Genomic DNA, 21,861 nt, shown 5'->3' with positions numbered 1-21,861 from the left:
ACTTCCTCCTCAAAGCTCCAGCCTGAAAGACATTCTGCCTCCCCTTGGCCACACCGCTGACAAGAAGAGTAGCTGACCTGCAAAATGAGCACCAGTTAGGGTGGCAGGAGGGCAACATACCTTACAGTTAGTGACTCTGAAATGTTGCCATTTCCTCGAAACTCTCAGTACCTATGTCGGATTATTAATTCACCACTCTATTATTATCGGTTACCCCTGAATCAGTGAACTTCCTCTACTGCCCCCTCCTCCACCCTCCTTAACGCCGCCTGGGGGAGCTCATGCCTTTCCTGTGTCTAAAGGACACTCAGTTTTATCACCCTTACAGAAGGGCACTTTGCAGGCTAGACAAGAGGGAGATCTGGAAGCTATGCAAATGGCATTTCCAGTAAGGATTCATGAAAGGGTGGCACCTGGAGTGGATCCTAACAATCCCAATGGAATTTATGAGGCAGTACAGGAGCCAATCCCTTTCAAATTGTTGAAAGAATTAAAGCACGCAGTACAGAATTATGGAGTAAATTCCCCATTCACCATAGGTATCATACACGGAGTAGCTGAAGGCTCTTGTTTGATTCCAGCTGATTGGGCAACGTTGGCTCGTGCAGTGTTAGCCCCAGGAGAATTTTTACAATTCAAAACCTGGTGGTGAAAAAAAAAAAAAAAAAAAAAAACCTGGTAGTGTGATCATGCTGAAACTATGGCAAACCAGAACCAAGCAAGGCAGATTCCTATCTCCTTGGATCAACGCATAGGTAGTGGGAATTGGGGCAGAGTTCAAGATCAGATTCTGATGGAAGATCAGGCCATAGAATGGGTGAGACGTTGTTGCCTAAGAGCCTGGGAGAAAATAGAAGCTAAAGGGCAAGCTCCTGTCTCTTTTCAAAAGATCATGCAGGGGGCGAGAGAGCCCTATACTGAATTTATTGCCAGATTACAAGAGGCTATCAAGAGACAGATGCTGCCCGAGCAGCACAGCAAAGCTGCCATGGGGTGGAGGGCTGGCGGGGACCGGAGGAGCCAGGGTGCCACAGCCCTTCTTACCTCTCCGGCCTCCTCTCACCACATCCCTACTTTCGTCCTCGCTCCCCCCAAAGTTCTCCCTGTTCTTTGCACGCGTGGGGCCTTCGTTCACGGCCCGTGCACATCACTCCTTCTGTCTGGAACACTCTTTCCTGTGTCTCCTCACTTTCCCACGCATTCTTCAGGCCTCACCCAGGATGTCAGTTCCTCCAGGGAGCCTTCCCCCCTCTGCCCTCCTCCAATCTGGGTTAGACCCCCCGCCCCGCTGTACTCCCAGGGCGTCCTTCTCTCTCCTCCGGCCCTCGCCCCTCGTGGTAGCGGCGGCCTTACTCACCTGCGTGCCTTCCAGAGGGCGGGACCCAGGTCCACCTCGCTCAGCACTGCGGCCCACGCCCCTGGCCCAGTGATGGGCTCTGAGCACGTTCTCAATAATTATTGACTAAAATGTGCAGGTGGCCAGAGGCAGAACGCGGCTCACACTGTCCCCATCTCGTGTGTGGCCTCACTTTCCACACGCGTCTCCCCAGCAGCCGAATCTGCAGCCTGAACGTCCTCTGCCGGGGCTTTGCTGACTTCCCCGAGATAAGAAGAATAACGTCAAGGCTTTCACTCTCGAAAGGAACAATTACACTTTTCCTTACTTCCCCACTTTAGATGAGATTTTTAACTTGTCCCCTCTCATCTACCCCGCATCCTTGTGGAAAATCTCATCCTCATCAGAAGACTCCTGGTCATGTAGCTTCTGTGCCATGTTTTTCTTGCGTGTGGTGATGAGAGGTCTATGATTATCCGTAAGCCAAAGTGGCTGCCTTCTCCAGAAAAAGCCCTCCTAGAACACAGAAAGGGAAATATTCACTCTGCATCCCCCTGCTTTCTCCGGCCACAGTACGTTACCCTCCTCAAAGTTACCTGACTCTCGCCTTCCCCTGAGCGTCTCTTCCGCAGCAGAAAGGGAAAGAAGCCCCTTGGAGGAAAACACACACAGTCAGTGTTACATTTCCCACCTCTCTCACCTGTGTTACCTCTGGGCTTTTCAGGACTAAGTGGGTGCTTCAGTCCAGAATCACAATGAGCAAAATCACCACAGACCTGGGAGCTTGAAAAGCATCCCCTGCGTGCTGGCCTCACAGACGTTCTCGGTGTCTGGCCCCCAGGGTCTCAGGGGGCCTTTGCATGTGGCTTAGCGTGGAGGACAGGCAGGATGTTCAGCCCCACTCACCTTTCTTGGCCCTTGGGCAATTGCCCTGTGTCTTCCTCTCCCTGTGACGCTGCTGCTGCTCTATGAGAAGAAATGTGTTTTGAGAGAAAACATGACCATGGTTGTCCATTGCAACTCTTTCCAAAGCCTCGTTCACTCCTTTATATTTTAAATCCTATCGACCTAGTGAGATGATAACTTCTGTAAGACAGGAACTCTATCCTATTTAATGTGACGGTCCTGTGCTCAAAAGCCCTCAACGGCTCCCGCTGCCAGCAGAATAAAATCCAAAACGTCTCTGGAACTTCCCTAGTGGTCCAGTGGTTAGGACTCTGCGCTTCCACTGCAGGGGGCACAGGTTCTATCCCTGTTCAGGGAACTAATGCCATGCGGTGTGGCCAAAAAAAAAATCCAATGCCTCTGCTGCATAGGGGACCTTGGAGGTCTGGCCCCTGCACCCGCAACCTGGCTGCACGGAGCCCCGCGATGGTCCTGGTGAGCCACGCTCCTGCACCCCCTCCCCACTGTGGGTTCCCTTAGCCAGGAAAGGAGGCCCACCCTTCCCCTTTCTTCTCTGGTTCTTTTGCTAAACCCCAGCTCACTACATATGTGATGCCGTGTGTGCTGGGGCCACTCCGTTTTCCTGTGTGGGAGGACACGGTGGGGTCTGGAAGCTCTAACAGTGCTGATGGTGGCCAGACTAGAGAAGGGTGACCCCAACTTTTTGCTTGATTCTCTCTTACACGACTTGAATACCGTCTTTGTAAAGAAGAAAAGCACTTGCTTTTTTTAAACGAAAAAAGAAAAGAACTTAGGGCTTCCTAGGTGGCGCAGTGGTTAAGAATCCGCCTGACAATGCAGAGGTCATGGGTTCGATCCCAGCTCCAGGAAGATCCCACATGCCGCGGAGCAACTAAGCCCGTGTGCCAAAAAAAAAAAAAAAACTTCACAACCCCTCAGCGGATGCCACCTCCTCCGGGAGCCTCCCTGGCCCTCTGGGCTCTGCCTCCCTCCCTCACGTGCCGCCCTCACTCTCACGCCTCCCTGACCCAGGGCCATGTCTCCGCCTGCCTCTGTCCCTCCCCAGACACGGAGGGCCTCATGTGGCCCTCACCACAACTCTGGTAGGCCCCATGAACGCAGGGAACATTGGCCCATTTTATAGGCAAGAAAGCTGAGGCTCAGAGAAGTGAAGCAACTCCCCTGAGTCACACAGCGGGGCTGGGGCTGGCTGGAGGCTGCTCTGAGCTCTCTCCCCCACCCTATGCTGCTTCTGACCTGGGACGGCCACAGGCCTGGCCCTGCGCCAGCCCTGCTGGGAGGAGCGGCTGCAGGGGGAACGTGGACGGGCTGGTGAGCTACTCCCACTCCCCAGAAACCCAGCACCCAAGCCCAACTGGGCAGCAGCCACCCGCTCGTCCACCGGACGTCTGCCCTCCTGCGGCCCCAGGACAGCACAGCCCCACAGAAGGCGTCACCCCTCACCCCCGACGGACCACTGAAGCCCCCCCAGGCCCTGGGTACCAAGGAGCTTCTTGAAAGGCATCCTGGGGGTCCCATCCCCAACCTGGTCCTCTCGCGAGGATGTGGGGACAGATGCGGCCCCAGCAGCACAGCAAAGCTGCCATGGGGTGGAGGGCTGGCGGGGACCGGAGGAGCCAGGGTGCCACAGCCCTTCTTACCTCTCCGGCCTCCTCTCACCACATCCCTACCTTCGTCCTCGCTCCCCCCAAAGCTCTCCCTGTTCTTTGCACGCGTGGGGCCTTCGTTCACGGCCCGTGCACATCACTCCTTCTGTCTGGAACACTCTTTCCTGTGTCTCCTCACGTTCCCACGCATTCTTCAGGCCTCACCCGGGATGTCAGTTCCTCCAGGGAGCCTTCCCCCCTCTGCCCTCCTCCAATCTGCGTTAGACCCCCCGCCCCGCTGTACTCCCAGGGCGTCCTTCTCTCTCCTCCGGCCCTCGCCCCTCGTGGCAGCGGCGGCCTTACTCACCTGCGTGCCTTCCAGAGGGCGGGACCCAGGTCCACCTCGCTCAGCGCTGCGGCCCACGCCCCTGGCCCAGTGATGGGCTCTGAGCACGTTCTCAATAAATATTTGTCAAACGCATGAATGGACAGATACGTGCACAAATAAAAGCCACTCCTAAACGCAAAGGGAAGGCCTTCTCCACCCAGCCCTGGCATTTCTCCTGAGCACCTGCTGGCGCATGGACCCCGTGTGTGTCTCTGTGTGTGTGTGTCTCTGTGTGTGTGCGTGTGTCCACGCCCAGGGTGCTCACCTCTTGCTCAGCTCCTTCAGGGCTCCGCTTCGGCACAGCCCCAGGTCATCTCCCAGGAGCTTCCGCTGCTCCCGGCTCCTCCCGATGAGGTGCATCCGCTCCACGTGCTCACACAGGGACGCGTTCACCAGCTGCAGGTTGATGAGGGGCTGGGCCCGGATCTGCGTCAGGAACGTCAGGGCCTGCCTGCAGACCTGCGGACACCAGCGGGCAGCGAGGGTGAGACAGGAGGGCCGTTTGGTGAGCACCCGACGGCCTGGCACTGTGGTACCGACTCACTCGCTCACCCCTCCATCCACCTGCCGAGGGAAGCGGTACCGTCTTCATTTTACAGATGAGGAAACGGAGGTTTGGAGAGAGGAAGTGACTTGGCCAAGGTCCACAGCTCATACAAGCCATGGTTTGGACCCAGTTCATCTGACGTCCAAACCCACTCTCCCCCCTTGGCACCAGCTGCTGCCCCTCCCTCCCGACCGACCGACCGTACTGGGATGGAGGAGGGGCTGCTCCAGTCAACACGCCTCTCCCCCTGGGCCTCACAGATCCTCCCCACTATTTCCTGTCCCCCCCGCCCCCGTGTTCCTGCCGAAAGGAAACAGGCACTACCCCAGGCTCAGGAACCAGGTGACGGGTCTGAGTCAGGCTCCAACCACAGGAAGCCACGGATCAGACACAGTTTAACTAGAGGTTTCCTGAGCTCCCTCCACCCCTGCCAGCAGCACCACCAGGGCCCCCCAAGTCTCCACGTGGAGCTCAGTGATCAATCTGGGCCTCTCCCACGTGATAGGACTTTGAAGGTTCTACCCTCAGCCCTGACCCCGATGCCAAAGCCAACTACTGAGCACCTACTGTTTACCAGACACTGGGCTAAGGACTTCGACCACATCCTTTCTTCATCCTCACAACAACTCAGAAAGGAAGGTGTCATCATTCCCATTTTACAGATGAGGAAACTGAGACTCAGAGAAGCTAAAGTGGCTTATCCGAGCCACCAGAAGAAAGCAGAGGCCAGGTCTAAACTGAGGTGTTGTCTCTGCGCACCTGGCTGCCTCACTTGCTAAAGAGAAGCCCCTCTCCCCTGCAGTTTCCTCCTTGCCGTGATAAGGATGGAGGAGCTGAGATGTTCTCCGCTGTCAACCGCCCTGCAGTGCTTAGGAGTCGGGCTTTGGCTCCCGCCTCCACCCCTTCCCAGCTGTATGACCTGATGAAACTTACTTAACCTCTCTGTGACTCAGTTTCCTCATCTGTAAAATGGGGGAAATAAAAGCACCTAACTCATGGGGTTATTTTGAGTTTAGATTAAAAGGAAATCCATGTAAGTGTATCCTCAGTAAATGGGAGCTGCCATCAGAATCTGTGGGTGCCTATGTGGCCCCGGTGTCTGTCCCCTGGCCCAAGGGGATGCAACAGGGCCCTCGGAAGACTGTTAGGCCGGGGGCTGCTCCACCAGAACCTCTCACTTGCCCCAGCAGCTGACAACTCCATCTTTCCCCATTTCCCAGAGCCCTGAGGAACCAGCCCCCAGCCAACGCGCAGCCCACTGACAAAGGCCCGGTGGCTCGTGACTCAGTCAAACTGCTGTTCCCCAGCCCTTCCCACGACTCAGCCCCAGGCTTTGGGTGAGGCTCAGATGAACTGACATGCAGGAAGGCGGGCGCTGAGAACTGCCAAGTGCGGCAGAGAGGCATGGGCTTGGCCTTCGAGCTCCCCAGGGACTGTTCCTCCCCATGCAGGAGACAGACAAAGAGAGAAGCCCCAGGCCTGGGCTGACCTTCTGCCAAGTGCCAGCCAGGCCTCGCAGGAGTGGGTCAGCCAGAGTGGTAACAGTGGACAAAGGGCCCCTAACCTGCCAGCCAGCCACTTCCTCGTTTGAATTTTGCTGGCTTCCCCAGGTCTGGCATCTTTGAGAGAGCTGGATATTTCCTGACTTCAGGCATGCTGAGGGGAATGGTATAATCTTCTAGTTGGAAAAAGGAAGCGGCACAAAATTACAGCAGTGAATAAGGAGACGGCTCAACAGACGCACCCGGAAGTTGTAAACAGTGAGGGTGTTTTATGGCCGGAGGGCTCTTTGCATTTGTGGTCATCTTGAGGTTTCATTTTCTCCGTGTAGTTAGTTAAATAGCTAACACTGAGGGCAGGGCTGGGGATGAGGGAACCAATAAAAAAGCCAAAGTGAAGCTAATGTCTCTGGGGGTTCCCATCCCCGGGGGCGGTGGGGGGGAGGGCGGGGTGGTGCAGGCTCTGAGAATCTCGTTCCCTGGACTCTGATGGGGACACGTGCGGACACCTCCACGTGGAGAGATAGCACTGCCGGAGGCCTGGGTCTCAGGAGAAGCAAACAGCGTCTTCCTGGTGCTCTGTCTTGCTGTAGCAGAAATCTGTGCCTTTGGGAGAAAGCCAAGTTTGTGCCCCTTGAGGCAGACTCTGACCAAGTGAATTAGGGGCAGAAGGGGAGGCCTCAGGATAGAGAAAAGGCACCATCTAAGTGACTGGTGGGTACTGTCTCCTTTAGTCCTCACACAGCCCGGGGAAAGACACTGTTGTTAATTTCCTTTACAGATGAGGAAACTGAAGTTCAACAGTTTGCTCATGGTAACACAGCTATGTAAGGGGGTAAGCTCAAGTTGAAGAAGAGGAAAATCTGAAAGACTGCAGAATACATCTGAGGCAGAAGCATTTGGCGAACTTAAAAAAGTGCCCAAGATGTAATACGAACTGAACAAAGCATGGTATAAAGCAGTATGAGTCCAGTATGATCCCAAACTTTACAAAAAGTAGATGCAGGAGTTTGTATTCTTGGGGGTGGGGAAGAAAGGCTAAACAACTGAATAAAGATGATTTTGAACAGTGAAAAGAAAAAAAAGTAGATGCCTATGTAAAAAAGCAAAAATGCACAGAAAAGGCTGACTGCTCCCAGCGGAAGTGCAGCCAGCTGGCCAGTCCATCCATCCATCCATCCGCCCATCCATCCAGACATCCATCCACCCATCCATCCATCCACTCATCCATCCATCCATCCATCCACCAACCCACCCGTCCACCCATGTATGCATCTACCCAACTAACCCATCCATCCATCCATCCATCCACCCACCCCACCATCCACCCATCCATCCGTCGACACTCATCCACCTACCCACCCACCCATCCACCTGCTCATCCACCCACTCATCCTTCCATCCACATCTATCCACCTATCTACCCATCCACCCATGCATGCACCTACCCACCTAACCCATCCACCCATCCATCTATATAATCTATCCCATCATTTTTATCTACATATCTAGTTGCTGGTGCTTTAAATAGTTTTATCTGTATCCATGGGGGGCTGCAGTGAACCATCCTTAGATTGCCACCTGAGGACCAAGGCAGGCACTGAAAGAACTCTGCCTAGGGGCTGGAGACCAGCACCCAATTACTTTCTTGGTCAGCTCCCCCACATCATGGGCCCTGAACTAGTGACCCGGGCTTCCCTAGAGCCAAACTCCCCCACACATATGAACAGAAGCCACAAAGAGGAGCAAGCCCTCCTCTGTCACTCAGAGGCCCCGGGAGGCCACAGAAGGCTGGGCTCGAGACTTACCGGGCGCTTGGAGAGGTCCCAGTTGTGGATGACCCTGGCTGGGATCAGTGAGGCATCGTCTTGATGGCAGATGTCACAGTAATAGAGGCCAGAGAAGGCACAGAGCTTGGGTCGTACAAATGAGAAGCCGATCTGCCGGGAGCAGCCTGGGGAGAAGAACAGTGGGGGGGTGAGCAGCGGTGGGGCCAGAGTCAGCTTCTGAGCAACACAGAAACTGCCAAGGCAGAAAGGGCCCACTATCGACGGAAAGAATCAATAGAAAGTTTAAAAAGGAAGAGTACGAAGGAATTCCCTGGTGGCGCAGTGGTTAAGAATCCTCCAGCCAATGCAGGGGACTCGGGTTCGACCCCTGGTCCGGGAAGATCCCACAGGCAGTGGAGCAACTAAGCCCATGTGCCACAACTACTGAGCCCGTGCACCACAACTACTGAGCCCATGTGTCCCAACTACTGAGCCTGCGTGCTGCAACTACTGAAGCCCGCACGCCTGGAGCCTGTGCTCCACAACAAGAGAAGCCACCACAATGAGAAGCCCACGCGCTGCAATGAAGAGGAGCCCCTACTCTCTGCAGCTAGAGAAAGCCTGTGCCCAGCAACAAAGACCCAACGCAGCCAGAAATAAATAAAGAAATAATGAAATACATCTTTAAAAAAAAAAGGAGTACAAAGATAAAAACAACCACCATTCATATTCCCACCACTCGGAATCAACCCTACTGACTAATCTTTATGGCAAAACACCGTAAGAATTATCATCAGCATTTCACAGCTGAAGAAACGGATACACAGTGAGGTTTGGAAACCTGCCCAGTCGCGCACCGATTGAGTGGCACAGCTGGAGCCAGATCTGGGTTGGGTTGGTGTAGAGCCCACATTCTCTTTTCCCTTGCTGCCTCTGCTCAATGTTCCCACTGCTTGCACACCAATGCCAGCCTCCTCTGGGTCCACCCCTCCACGGGGGCCCAGAAACGGAAGCCACAGAGTCAGGGTCTCGGCAAGCAGGGCAGGAGCTGGGCACATGGGCCTGGCCGCGGGGAGTGGGTGGGGAAGCCAGCCAGAGGCAGGGCCGTCTGGACATGGCCTGGTGCCAGCCTGAAGCCAGACCTGCCTGACGCCTCGAGACAGCGGTTCAGGGCCAGCTTCAGACCCTCTGCTGGGGGCCCCTCCACAGCAGGGCGGGGAGAGGGTGGGGGCACGGGCATGGGGTGTGCCCAGGGCAACACCAAGCCCTGCCTCAAATCCCCAGCATGGGCCCTGCCTCCTACAGTACCAGGGAAGGGTCCCCTCTGTCTCCTGGGGACTAGAAGGGCTGGCTCTTTGTACCAGCTGTCTCATCCTGACCATCACCAAATTTTTGCAAGGTTCCAATTCAGCTACTACTTGTTATCACGAAGTTTAAATGAGGTTTTGAAAGTGCCCCGTAGACTATGAAATACAAGCCAGATGTCAGAGATTGGTGTCTGCCTGGTCAACAAGCTGTGCCCACAGGCAGAAAGGAGGCCTGAGCTTTCCAGTTTCAGTGTGGCTGGCAGGCTGGCGGGTGGCAAACAGAGCCGCCTGCCAGCATCCATATCCCCAGCGGGGGAGCCCTCCTGCCAGCCCCGGGGGCCTGGCCTCCTCCCTGAGCCTGGCACCCATGGGGTTGATGGGCAAAATGTCAGCGTTAGCGGCTGGCAGGTGGGGGACGAGGGGTGAGCAGGGGCTTGAAAATATCTTCTGCAGGAAGCTCTGCTCTGCTTAGCTTCTCCATCCTCAGGGGGCATCGACCGCAGACCACTTCCTTCCAGATGCCTGAAGCAGGCTTTCCCCTCTAGTCCCACAGGCTCCTCCCCGACAGGACAGCTCCTAGACCGCGTGCAGCCACCCGTCTCCCTGCGGCACGCTCTGCAGCAAGGCCGCCTCCTCCTCCCGGAGGGCCCAGGGTGATGGAAACAGGTGTCTGGGTTGGCGAGGAGAGCTAGGAAGGGAATGTGAGCAGCGGAATGTCATGCAGCCTTGAAAGCAAGGGAGTGGAGAGGCCCTGTGGGGGCCCGGCTAAGAGAACAGGTTCTGGGACCATCAAGTCCTCTTCCGGCTCTGCCATCACGCGCTGTGTGAACCTGGGACAGGTACTTACCAGCCCTGGGACTCAGTTTCCTCAGCTATAAATAGAGACAAACCCCCACAGGGCTGTCATGAGGATTAAAGCAGACAGTCCAAAGAAAGCATCTGGCCCAGGGCCCAGCACAGGATTGGACGATGCTAACCACAGAGCAGATGTGCTGACCTAGAAGAATATGTATAATATACCCCCCTAAGGAGGAAAAGCCCAAGTTGCGGAACAAGAGGTATAGCTGTGCCAACTAACACAGCGGCAATGCGCCACAAGTGCTCATTTACATTTCAATATATTTACATTAAAGGAAACTAAAGATCCAGTTCCTCTCACGCTAGGAAGTCACATTTTAAGTACTTGGTAGGCACATGTGGCTTGCGGCGATCGTCCTGGACAGCACAGATCTAGAACATTCTCATTACCACAGAGTTTTGGTGGACAGCTCTGAGTAGTACGAGCCCATTTTTGTAATTAAAAACAAATTGTGGGGGCTTCCCTGGTGGCACAGTGGTTAAGAATCCGCCGGCCAATGCAGGGGACACGGGTTCAAGCCCTGGTCTGGGAAGATCCCGCATGCGGTGGAGCAACTAAGCCTGAGCACCACAACTACCAAGCCTACGCTCTAGAGCCTGCAAGCCACACCTACTGAGCCCACGTGCTGCAACTACTGAAGCCCGTGCGCCTAGAGCCCGTGCTCCACAACAAGAGAAGCCACCACAGTGAGGAGCCCGTGCACCACAATGAAGAGCAGCCCCTGCTCGCCGCAAGTAGAGAAAGCCCATGCGCAGTAACCAAGACCCAATGCAGCTGATAAATAAAAATAAAATAAATTTATAAAAAAATAATTTAAAAAGTAAAAATAAAAACAGATCTTGTACACTCACAAAAGCATGCCAAAATATTTGGAAGGGTACCATGCCCCTGCTCCAAAAGGATATAATCTGATCATCAAACAGCCTCAGTTGCTGCAACTTCCCCTGGGGCAGGATGGGGCACTGGTGGGGACCAGGAAGGGGTGCAGAGCCTAGAGCAGGAACCCCACTGCAGGCAGAGCGAGGCTGGCAGGGAGGCTGGGGGCGGTGGGACAGCGAGTTGCCACCTGCACAGAAGCAGCCCTGGGAGTCGAGGCCTTTCTCCGTGGGGATGGCCACCAGATACTGCAGCAGGTAGCCATTCTCTCACGTAGTGAACCTCAGCACCTCCTGACAGTTTTCATCGACTCCCGCCGAGCGTCACTGCCTCCTCGGCCGTCTCCAGGTAGGACGCCAGGACCCTGTGCACCAGGTCCCTCCACAGGGCAGCCTCCTCGGCATTCCCGGCCTGCAGCTTCAGGACGGCGTTGGCTGTGATGATTCTGAAGAAGGATGGGCCCCCGAGGCTTGTGTCCGGCAGGATGTCTCAGATGGTCTCGACTCCATGGCTGTCACTTAACATCGTCTCGTTGTTTCTCATGCAGAAGCACCTCAGAGACTCCAAGGACAGGGAGAAGATATAGGGCATCCAGGTGCGGTCCGTGTACAGGTACAGAAGGGATTCTTTAATAGCATCGGGCTCGGGAACTTGGGAAGAGGACCAGTCCAACTGCAGGCCCTGGGGGGTTTCAGGCTCTGAGAGCAGGTCCGAATGGGAGGGGTGGCCACCCTGGGGGGCCTCTGGGGGGTCCTCGGGTTGGTCCGGGTACTGGATGGTCACCCACTCCTCTTCCTGCTGGGGCCGGCACTTCTGCAGCGCCTCCCGCACCCGGTCCAGCCAGTCCTTGGCTTCATCCCGGCACGAGGCACGCAGGGTCAGCTTCTTGCCCGAGAAGACCAGCTCGAAGCGGCCGTCGCTGTGGGCCGGCCCCACAGACTCGCAGCGCAGCAGTGAGCAGTTCTCCACGCAGGTGCCCTCCTCGCCGCTCAGGCAGAGGCGCAGCTCCAGCGGGGAGAGCTCGCAGAAGAGCTCTTTCCAGATGCCCATGGCCCCCCGCCGCTCCACCGTGCCCAGCTTCAGGAGCCCCCGGAATGGGTTGGACAGCCCTGGAGGCAGAAAGAGGTGCTCTAGATGACGGGCCTGACCCTTCAACAGCCTGGATAACCTCCGGGGCCAGAGTCCTGTCCCGGGTGTGGACGAGACCACCCGGAGAACACGGGCCCGCCACTGGCTGGATGGGAGCGTTTTTTGAGAGCCTCCATCCCGTCCTCACCCCAGCTGTTAACCTTGTTCCTGAATTTCACTGAGAGAATAAAAGCACTCAAACGATCACCTCTACATGCCCCTCACGGACCCCCCACTTCCAGCATCTGCACCCACACTCTGACTGCCCCCCGTGGCCGGGGAAGAGCTGGCTGTGCTTCTGTCTGAGGCCGACCCTCCCATGTGTGCATGCGTGCAGGGGGTCCCCCCACCCCCCGCCCACTCAAGGACAAGGACGTCCTCCTGGAATCCTCCCTTGCCTGTGTCGCCCTTTTCTCCCTTCTCTACTGGCTCATTCCCACCAGCCCACCAACACGCTGTTATTTCTCCCAGCTTTAAAAATATCTCTTGACTCCACTCGCATCTCTAATTACCACCCCGTGTCTCTGTTCCCTTTACAGAAACCCCCCTGAGGAGGTGTGGGAACTGTCTTTACTCCCCCTGCTCCCATTCCTTCTTGAACCTGCTCCAAGCAGCCTTCTGTCCCCTCATTCCACAGAAGCTGCCCTTGGGAAGGCTACCAGGACCTCCTTGCTGCCAAGTCCAAAGGCCAATCATTGGTCCCCATCTGCCCTGGCCCATCAGCATCCCTGGACACAGCTGAGCCCCCTTTCCTTGGTTCTTCTCTGCTGTCACTGGCCCCCCTCCTGTCTCCCAGGCTCCCCCTCCTCTCGCTGGCCTCTCAGTGCTGGAGGCCCTGGGCTCAGCCCTGGATTCTCTTCTCTACAGACACCAGCTTCCTAGCTGAATTTCCCTGGTCTCGGAGCTTTATGCCAACGACTCCCTAGTTTTTATCTCCAGCCTGGGCCTCGCCCTTCAACTTTCGATTCCCATCTCCATCTGCTCCATGTATGTCTAATAGGCTTCTCAGAGTCGACATGTCCAAAAATGAATTCCTGATTCTCCCACTCCAAACCTGCTTCTCTCCGGATGTTCCTCCTCTCATTAAATGGCAAACTTCATCCTTCCAGCTGCTTGGACTAAAAATCTCACAGTTATCCTTGACTTTCTTTCACACCCCACATCTAAGCCATTAGCAAATCCTCTTGGCATGTCCAGAATCTTCCTCCACTTCTCACCGCCTCCACCACTATCCACCACCATCCCCGGCCTGGCTTACGGCCGCGGTCTCCTAACTGGTCTCTTTAGCCCTTCAGCAAATGAGCCACGATGACTCCCCCTTTTAAAAGATTACATCTCTCCGCCCCAAACCCTGCAAGGCTGCCATCTCCCTCAGAGCAAAAGCCAATGTCCTTTCTGTGGCCCATGAGACCCTCCGTCACTCTGACCTCATCTCTAACCACCCCCTCCCCATCTCCTCTGCTCCAGCTACTCAGGTCTCTGTCGTTTCCTGCACATGTCAAGTGTGTTCCTGTCGCAGGGCCTTTACACGTATTCTCCCTGCTTGAAGCACAAAGATCACCTCGTGCCTTCCTCCCTCCCTCCACTTCTCCTCAAATATCACCATATTTGTGAGGGCTTCCTTGGCCATCCTTTATGAAATAGTACCCTGCCCACCTCCCTGATTTACTACTCCCCACAGAAATTATTATCACTTGTCCACACTGCACGTTTACTTGTTTATATGCGTATTTCCTGCCTCTTACACTAGAATATACTTCCCATGAAGATAAGGACTTCGCCTTGTTTCCTGCAGTGTCCCCAGCACCGAAAACAGTGCCTGGCTCATCACAGATCTCAATAAGCATCTGTGGAGTGAGTGAGTGAGTGCCTATGTACCACACACAGCCCAATGCTTCCTGCTCCCTGCGGTCCAAAGGACACACACTTCTCTCTCCCAGCCTGGACTAAGCTTAGAGATTTCAAATCACTGTGTAGGGTCTTCCTACTCTTCGGGGCATGATGATGTAGGGGCATAAAACACACCTTCTCTGCCATGGCTGCAGTCAGCACATGGGCTGAAAGAAAAACCTAAAAGGAGGCAGCATGGAGACCAGGGCTCTGCCCAGACTCCCCGAGCCAGGGCCCCAGCAACCTGGCCAGAGTTCTCTGCTGGGTCATTGCAAATGGAAAATGAGGAGAGAAAGAGACTGATTCTACGGCACACTTTGTTTGTTTGTTTCTGAGGGTTACAGAAAAATTAGGTTATGGTTATTTAATGCTGTCTGGAATTTCACAGGGTGCGGAGATCAACCTGGCCTCATTGTAAACTGCACACAAAGGACACTGAACAAATAGCAGATCTGATAAACCCCACCAGAGCTGTTAAATAAACCATCTAAGAGAGAGTCCTTGGGAGGGAGCAGTTGAAACACCTGGGTCTTCAAGAGGCAGGGGGTGTGCCCTGGGCTACAGACGGACAGAATCAAGATGTCTGTACACTTATAAGGTTATCTTATGTATCTTATATATAATCTCATGTATAACCACAAGATTTATAGGAGAGTTTCAGGGAAGAGAGTTTCCATTTCAATATATGAAACAGCATTTGTGTACTCTGTAGGGAGTTTTGACCAGTACTTTATTAAGATTTTTATGAGAGGGACTTCCCTGGTGGTCCAGTGGGTACGACGCCACGCTCCCAATGCAGGGCGCCCAGGTCCCATCCCTCGTTGGGGAACTAGATCCTGCTTGCCTGCTGCAACTAAGAGTTCACATGCCGCAACTAAGAGTTCACGTGCTGCAACTAAGACCCAGCCCAGCCTAAATAAATAATTAGAAAAAAAATTTTTTTTTACGAGAAAATATACTACTTTTCCTAAAATGCTTTCCTGAATTACTCAGCAAGGGTGCTCCTTATTACATTTAGGGGATGAGGTTTTTCTTGGGAGAAGACACCGCCCAACTGGTAATGATAAAGAGGACTTCTGAACTGCTTTCTGAAAGGCACTGCCCACAGGTACTGTGGCACCCGGAAGCCCGCAGTCACCTACCCATCTGCCTGCGATGCACCACCCTGAAGTCATTATGCTCTGGTGCCGGGGTGGCCTCACCTCTCCTGCTTCCTGGGGAAGGCACGCAAGCTTTGTCCAAGGCCTCCAAGGAACAGCTTCTTCTTGGTCCTTGCGTGAGGAGACCAGGCCTTGACTCTGGAGTCCCTCTGGGAGAACCTACAGAGGCATCGGAAGGACTCTCCACGGGCTGTTCCCGGGGAGGCTGGTAGAAGTCATCTTCTGAGATCCAGTTTGTGTTTATCTATTGGGAAAGAAGTAAGGGCAGGTTGTTTTTAAAAACATCTTTATTGAGACATGATTCACATACCATAAAACCAACTCATTTAAAGTGTGTAATTCAATCGTTTCCGCATATTTACAGACCTGTATGACCACCACCACATGGTTTAGAACATTTTCATTGTTCCATAAGGAAACCTCGTACCCATCAGCAGTCACTCCCTGTTTCCCCTCAGCCGCCCCAGGTCTAGGCAACCAATAATCTACTTTCTGTTTCTACAGATTTGCCTATTTTGGACACGTATAAATGAAGGCTTATGTGGTCTTTTGAAACAGGCTACTTTCCCTTAGCATAATGTTTTCGAGGTTGTGGTAAGTATCAGTACTTTGTTCCTTTTTATTACCAAATGATATGCCAATGTGTGGATGTACCGCGGATGTACCGCCTTTTGTATACCCATTCATCAGTGGACACCCAAGCCCACATGCCACAACTAAGATGCCCGCATGCTGCAACTAAAAATCCTGTGTGCCACAATGAAGATCCCGCATGCTGCAACTAAGACCTGGCGCAGCCTAAGTAAATAAATAAATAACTATTTTTTTAAAATTAAGAACTTCTGTTCAACAAAAGATACCATTAAGAGATTTAAAAGGCCAGCATGGCCTGTAAGAATATATTTGCTATATGCATATATTTTTCTCCAATAAAAGACACATGTACAGTATACAAAGAGCCCCTAGCAAATCAACAAGGAAAACACATACCACTCAATTTACGAATGAGACAGTGACTTTAAAGGATGCTTCCAAAAAGCAAATGCAAAGGTATCAATATCATTAGTCATCAGAGAAATGCAAATGAAAACCACAGTGAGATAGCACTACACACCTACTAGAGTGGCCAAAATGTAAAAGATTGACAATACCATTGACAATGGTATTCTTCATCCCAGAAGAGCGATGGAAATGCTCATATACTGCTACTGTGAGTATAAGTCAGCACAAGCCCTTTGGCAGTATCTACTAGAGCTAAACGTGCGCCGACTCAGTGACCTAGCAATTCCATTCTTAGATGTACACCCAGAGAGGAGTACACAGGTTCACCGAAAGGCAAGTACAAGAATGCTCATAGCTGCTTTCTACATAACAGCCCAAACCGGAAAACAACCCAAATGTCTGTTTACAGGAGAATGGATAATTACGCTGTGATATCTTCTTACACTGGAATACTACAGAACAATGGAAAACAACAAACTAGAGCCTCAGGCTATCTCACAGACATAATGGTCAGTGAAAGAAGTAAAAGAGTACACACTCTATGATTCCATCTATATGAAGTTCAACAACAGGAAAAACTTTAAGGACTGGAAGTCAGATTAGTGGTTTCCTCTGGAGGGAGGCAGTGAGTGGGAGAAGGCACGAGGGAGCCTTCTGGTGGCTGGAGATGTTCTATATCTTGATCTGGATGGTGGTTACGGAGTGTATGTGATATACAATTACTCACTGAGGTATACACCGAGGACCTGGGTACTTTAAACACATCATTCCTCAAAAAAAATGTTAAAGGAGAAAGTGGGACAATTCAGTGGGGAAATAATAGTCTTTCCAACAAATGGTGCTCGTCTGACTGTATAACCACATGCAAAAAAGGGAAGTTGGATCATAGATTTAAATGTAAGGGATGAAACTATAAACTTTTTAGAACACATGGGAGTAAATCTTCAAGACCTTAGGTTAGGAATGAGTACTTAGATTTGACACCAAAGGTACAAGCAACAACAGAAAAAACAGACTACCTCAAATTTTAAAACTTTTATGTTTCAAATGATGCCATCAAGAAAGTGAAAAGACAACCCACAGAATGGGAGAAAAATCGGCAAATCATTTCTCTAATAAGGGTCTAGTGTCCAGAATATATACAGAACTATAACTCAACTTTTTTTTTTTTTTTTTTTACCAAATGCCATGTAGTCCTTTATTCCTTTTTGTTTTTTCGGCTGTGCAGTGCAGTTTGTGGGATCTCAGTTCCCTGACCAAGGATCAAACCCGGGTCCCCTGCAGTGGAAGCGTGGAGTCTTAACAACTGCACCACCAGGGAAGTGCCATGGATTCATTTTGTGTAACGGTAGAAAACTGGGGGGAAAGCAAGTTTCTTTGCTGGGGGAGGGCCCACCGTCAGGTTGAAGATACCGTTAAAAAATCCAAGTGGAGAAGTCAAGTGGGCCATCGGAAGTGAGTGGGAACAAAGATCAGTGTGTTCCTGGAGCAGAAGAAGATTCTGCTGTGGCTGGAACACATTGGGCAAGAGGGGAGAGGTGGGCAGAGAGGTGGGCCAGGGCAGGTTAGGTCACAATGACGAGGTTGGTTTTCATCCAGTCTCTGACAGGAGGTTCTGACTCAGCCACTGACCGCTTGTGAAACCAGGGAAAAGTGATTGTCCATCTAATGAATGCTGGCTACGTGCCAGCCACTGTCACACCCTGTCTGCCCACCGGTCAGGAAGGTGGAGGTGGGGATGGGGGGAGTGGCCTTCTCACCCTTACTGCACCGAGGAAACGAGGTGTAGAGCGGGCAGTGACTAGCCCTGGGTCCACGCGGCTCCTGGGCCGTCCTCGGGCCTGGAACCGTCTGTGCACGGAGCTCTAACTCATCCTCTTCCTTTGCTGAGGTGGGGAGACTGAGGTCCCGTCTGACAGGGGCACGTCAAGGACATACAGGCAGCTCCGTCCCTGACTCAAAGTGGGGTAAACTGAGGCCAGAATCCGCGTGCCAGGCTCACACGGCAGAGGAGGGCGCCTGGGTCGGCCCCGGGAGCACGCTCCCCTGAGGCCGGAGGCCAGCTCACGTCCGGATCCCGCATCAACCTCCCACATCACGGCTGCTGCCCGGTTGGGGGAAGGGGTGAAACGCGACCCGTTGTCAAGGAGACGCACCCCGCAGGCCCTCATTGGCGTAGAACTCTGGCCCGGGCCCCTCCTCCTCGCCCGCTGGCCGCTGAGGTCCCAGGGGCCCCATTTCCTGAGGGCCGGGAGCCCCCAGCCTCCTCCGGTTTCCACGGCAACGCTCCCATGGCTCCGCCTCCTCCCTCCACCTACAGGCTCCCTCCTGCCATACATCTGCGCATGCCCCTATAACTCAACTTATTAAATAACCCAATTTAAGAATGGGGAAATGTTTTGAATAGACATTTCTCCAAAGAAAATACACAAATGGCAATAAGCACACGAAAAGATGCTCAACGTTATTAGTCACCAGGGAAAAGCAAATCAAAACCATAATGAGATACCTCTTGTCCCCCACTAGGATGGCTACAATAAAAACAAAAACAAAACAGACAGTAAGAACTGTTGGCAAGGATGCAGAGGAATACGCTGCTGGCTGAAATATAAAACAAGGCAGCTGCTTTTGGAAAACAGTTTGGCAGTTCCTCAAAAGGTTAAATACAGAGTTACCATATGATCCCAAAATTCTACTTCAAGGTATGCATCTGAAGAAGTTAAAACATATGTCCAAGCAAAAAATTACACATGAATGTTCACAGTAGCATTATTCGTAACAGTCAAAAAGCAGGAAAAATGCCAATGTTCATTCACTCATGAATGGATAAATAAATTGTGATACATCCATATACTCAGCAAAAAAAAAAAAAAAGAATGAATGAAGTACTGATAGGGGCCACAACATGGATGAACCTTAAAAACATTTTGCTAATTGAAAGAAGCCTATCACAAATGTCACATATTATACGATTCCATTTATGTACAATGTCCAGAGCAGGCAAATCTATAGACAAAGTAGATTAGTGGTTGCTAGGGGTTGAGGGGGGTGAGGCAGGAGGGGAAAGGGACAGGAGTGGTTGCTAATGGGTGGGGAGTTTCTCTCATGGGAGATGAAAATGTTTTCAAATCAGACTGTGGTGATGGTTGTACAACTCTATGAACACATACTAAAAAAACCGAATTATACACTTTAATTAGGTGGATAGTATGCTATGTGAATCCACAATAAAGCTGTTAAGAGAGTGGGTGGGTGTGCCTCTTCTAGTCTGGCCCATCCTGAGTTACAGGATCTGGAAGGATAGACACATGTGGATGGAGCTGAAAGAGCAAGACTACATCCCCAACACAAGCCCCAGACAGTAGCTGGGATGAACTCTGGGTTGTGCGTGTCCTGTGTGCACGTGCACTCCAACTCCTACTTCTGCTTTTCGAGATCCACCAACAACTGTGAAATGGCACAAGAGCTTGCGTTCACAGCTTGACTACTGCTTCCCTGGGCCCACAGTTCCAGCCTCTACCCTCGGGGTCTCTCTCCAGGACAGTCCCAGGGCTGGCTTTCTTGGGTCATCAACACACTGGACTGGCTTATTCTAGAACAGCACTGTCCCACAGAAATACAATGCGGGCCTCACAGGTCACCTTAAATGTTCTAGTAGCCACATTAAAAAAAGTTTAAAAAACAGGTGATATTAATTTTAATAGTATATTTTTATTTAAAATACCTATTTAGGGACTTCTTTGGTGGTGCAGTGGATAAGTCTCTGTGCTCCCAATGCAGGGGGCCTGGACTCGATCCCTGGTCAGGGAACTAGATCCCACGTGCATACACAGCTAAGAGTTTGCATGCCACAAATAAGGAGCCCTGGAGTCGCAACTAAGGAGCCCACCTGCCGCAACTAAGACCTGGCGCAACCAAATAAATAAATATTTTTTGTAAAAAATAAATAAAATACATATTTAAAATGTTTTCATTTTAATGTGATCAATAAACAAATTATGAGTCAGTGGGAAGTTGTTGTATAACAAAGGGAGTCCAACTCGAGGATGGAAGATGCCTTAGAGGACTGGGGCGGGGAGGGTGGGGGGGACTCGAAGGGGGGGGAGTCAAGGAAGGGAGGGAATACGGGGATATGTGTGTAAAAACAGATGATTGAACCTGGTGTACCCCCCCCAAATAAATAAATAAATAAATAAATAGAAAAAATAAATAAATAAACAAATTATGAATGAGACATTTTACATTCTGTTTTTCCTACTAAGTCTTCAAAATCCAGTGTTTATTTTACACAGCTTATCTCAATTTGGACGAGCCACGTTTTAAGTGCTCAAGAGCCACGTGTGGCTAGTGGCTGCCCAAGTGGACGGTGCGGTTCGAAATCTTGTTCGTGTTGCAGAATGAGTATTTTCAAAGCCTGGTGTTTTAGGACAACGTTTATTTAATAATAACAAGTACTGAGGAGGAAACCAAAGCTCAGTGAGGTGAAGTGCCTCGCCCACGGGCGTAAGCTGGTAAGTGGCAGTGGTTAAGAGCAGAGACTCTGAGGTTGGGTGAGAATTATCTTCACCACAGGGTCGATGTGCAAATAACAGGGGTCGATGTGCAAATAAAAGGAGACACCCGTGGGAAGTGAGGGCGTAGAGCCTGGCTCACATCCACCACTCACACCCCAAGGAACATTAGCTCCCTCACCACGATGCTATTAATACCAAACGCTGCAGGGCGCGGGGCTCAGTGGGAGAAGGCAGGGACCACTCAGGGTCACTAGCTGGGGAAACCCTGCACTGGCTCTGAGACATTCACCAACACTCCGCCCCCACCACCACCATCCCCCGCCCAAAACAACCCAGCTTGGACCACTCACCGGACTGGTGGGTGAGGGAACCACAAGGCTCAGCCGAGGTCTGTCATCCTCCAGGGGCTTCCGCTGGCCACTTCCTTGGCCAACTGCTCTGGCTGCCTCTCTCACAGGACTAGGAGGCTGCTGGCCTGAAGTGCTCCCCAAAAGGACAGCCTGGGCCATGCCCAGCTTCAGCCAGCCCCCAGGGCCAGGCGCCTGGGAAAGAGGCTCCCCCGTGTGGGCCCCATCTCGGGTCCCAGGGGATGCTTGGGCAGGGTGGGGCTCCGCAGGTACCTCAAAGGGCGGGGGTGTGCTGGTGTCCAGGCCGTGGAGGGTGAGCGAGGCCTGCAGCACGGGAACCTCCGTTTCTGGGCTCAGTCCCTCGGTGGGCACAGAGTTCACCTGGGCTTTGCTGAATTCCGACAACACCCTGGACGTTTTTAAACAAAGAAACCTGTGTGACAGGGTTGTCAGCTGGAGTGCCCAAGGCTAAGTGGAAAACTGCTGTTTTATGATTGAATAAAACAAAACAAAACAACCCCACCCCCTTAATCATCACCGTGCTCTCAGCTCCCACGCACACACACGCCCACCAACGTGGCTCCCCAGCGGGGACTCGGGCAGGCTGGGTGGACAGGTGAGTTGTGCAGCCCAGGATCTCAGGTGACTAAGCTCACAAAGCAGAGGAAAGGACTCGAACGGATTGCCTTTTACCCTCTGAACAGGCTCGCCGGGCCTGGGGAGTCT

General features: G+C 52.5%; 2 protein-coding genes across 2 annotated transcripts in view; both read right to left on the bottom strand.

The window, feature by feature from the left end:
* The window catches only part of LOC130839744 (leucine-rich repeat-containing protein 37A3-like), a 198,706-nt gene that overhangs the window by 95,366 nt on the left and 81,479 nt on the right, over positions 1–21,861 (bottom strand). The gene's annotated exons all lie outside the window — the stretch shown is intronic.
* LOC130840235 (putative pleckstrin homology domain-containing family M member 1P) overlaps positions 1–21,861 on the bottom strand; it is a 45,411-nt gene that overhangs the window by 22,618 nt on the left and 932 nt on the right. The window contains 6 exon segments of the mRNA XM_057715536.1: positions 4,503–4,696; positions 8,092–8,237; positions 11,285–11,403; positions 11,405–12,203; positions 15,255–15,516; positions 21,139–21,544. Coding sequence (XP_057571519.1) covers positions 4,503–4,696; positions 8,092–8,237; positions 11,285–11,403; positions 11,405–12,203; positions 15,255–15,516; positions 21,139–21,544 — 1,926 coding nt within the window.

The sequence above is a fragment of the Hippopotamus amphibius genome, chromosome 17 (genome assembly GCF_030028045.1).
Source record: "Hippopotamus amphibius kiboko isolate mHipAmp2 chromosome 17, mHipAmp2.hap2, whole genome shotgun sequence".
In the NCBI taxonomy this organism is placed as follows: Eukaryota; Metazoa; Chordata; class Mammalia; order Artiodactyla; family Hippopotamidae; genus Hippopotamus; species Hippopotamus amphibius.
The sequence above is the reverse complement of the archived record's forward strand: the minus strand, read 5'-3'. Positions and strand labels throughout refer to the sequence as shown.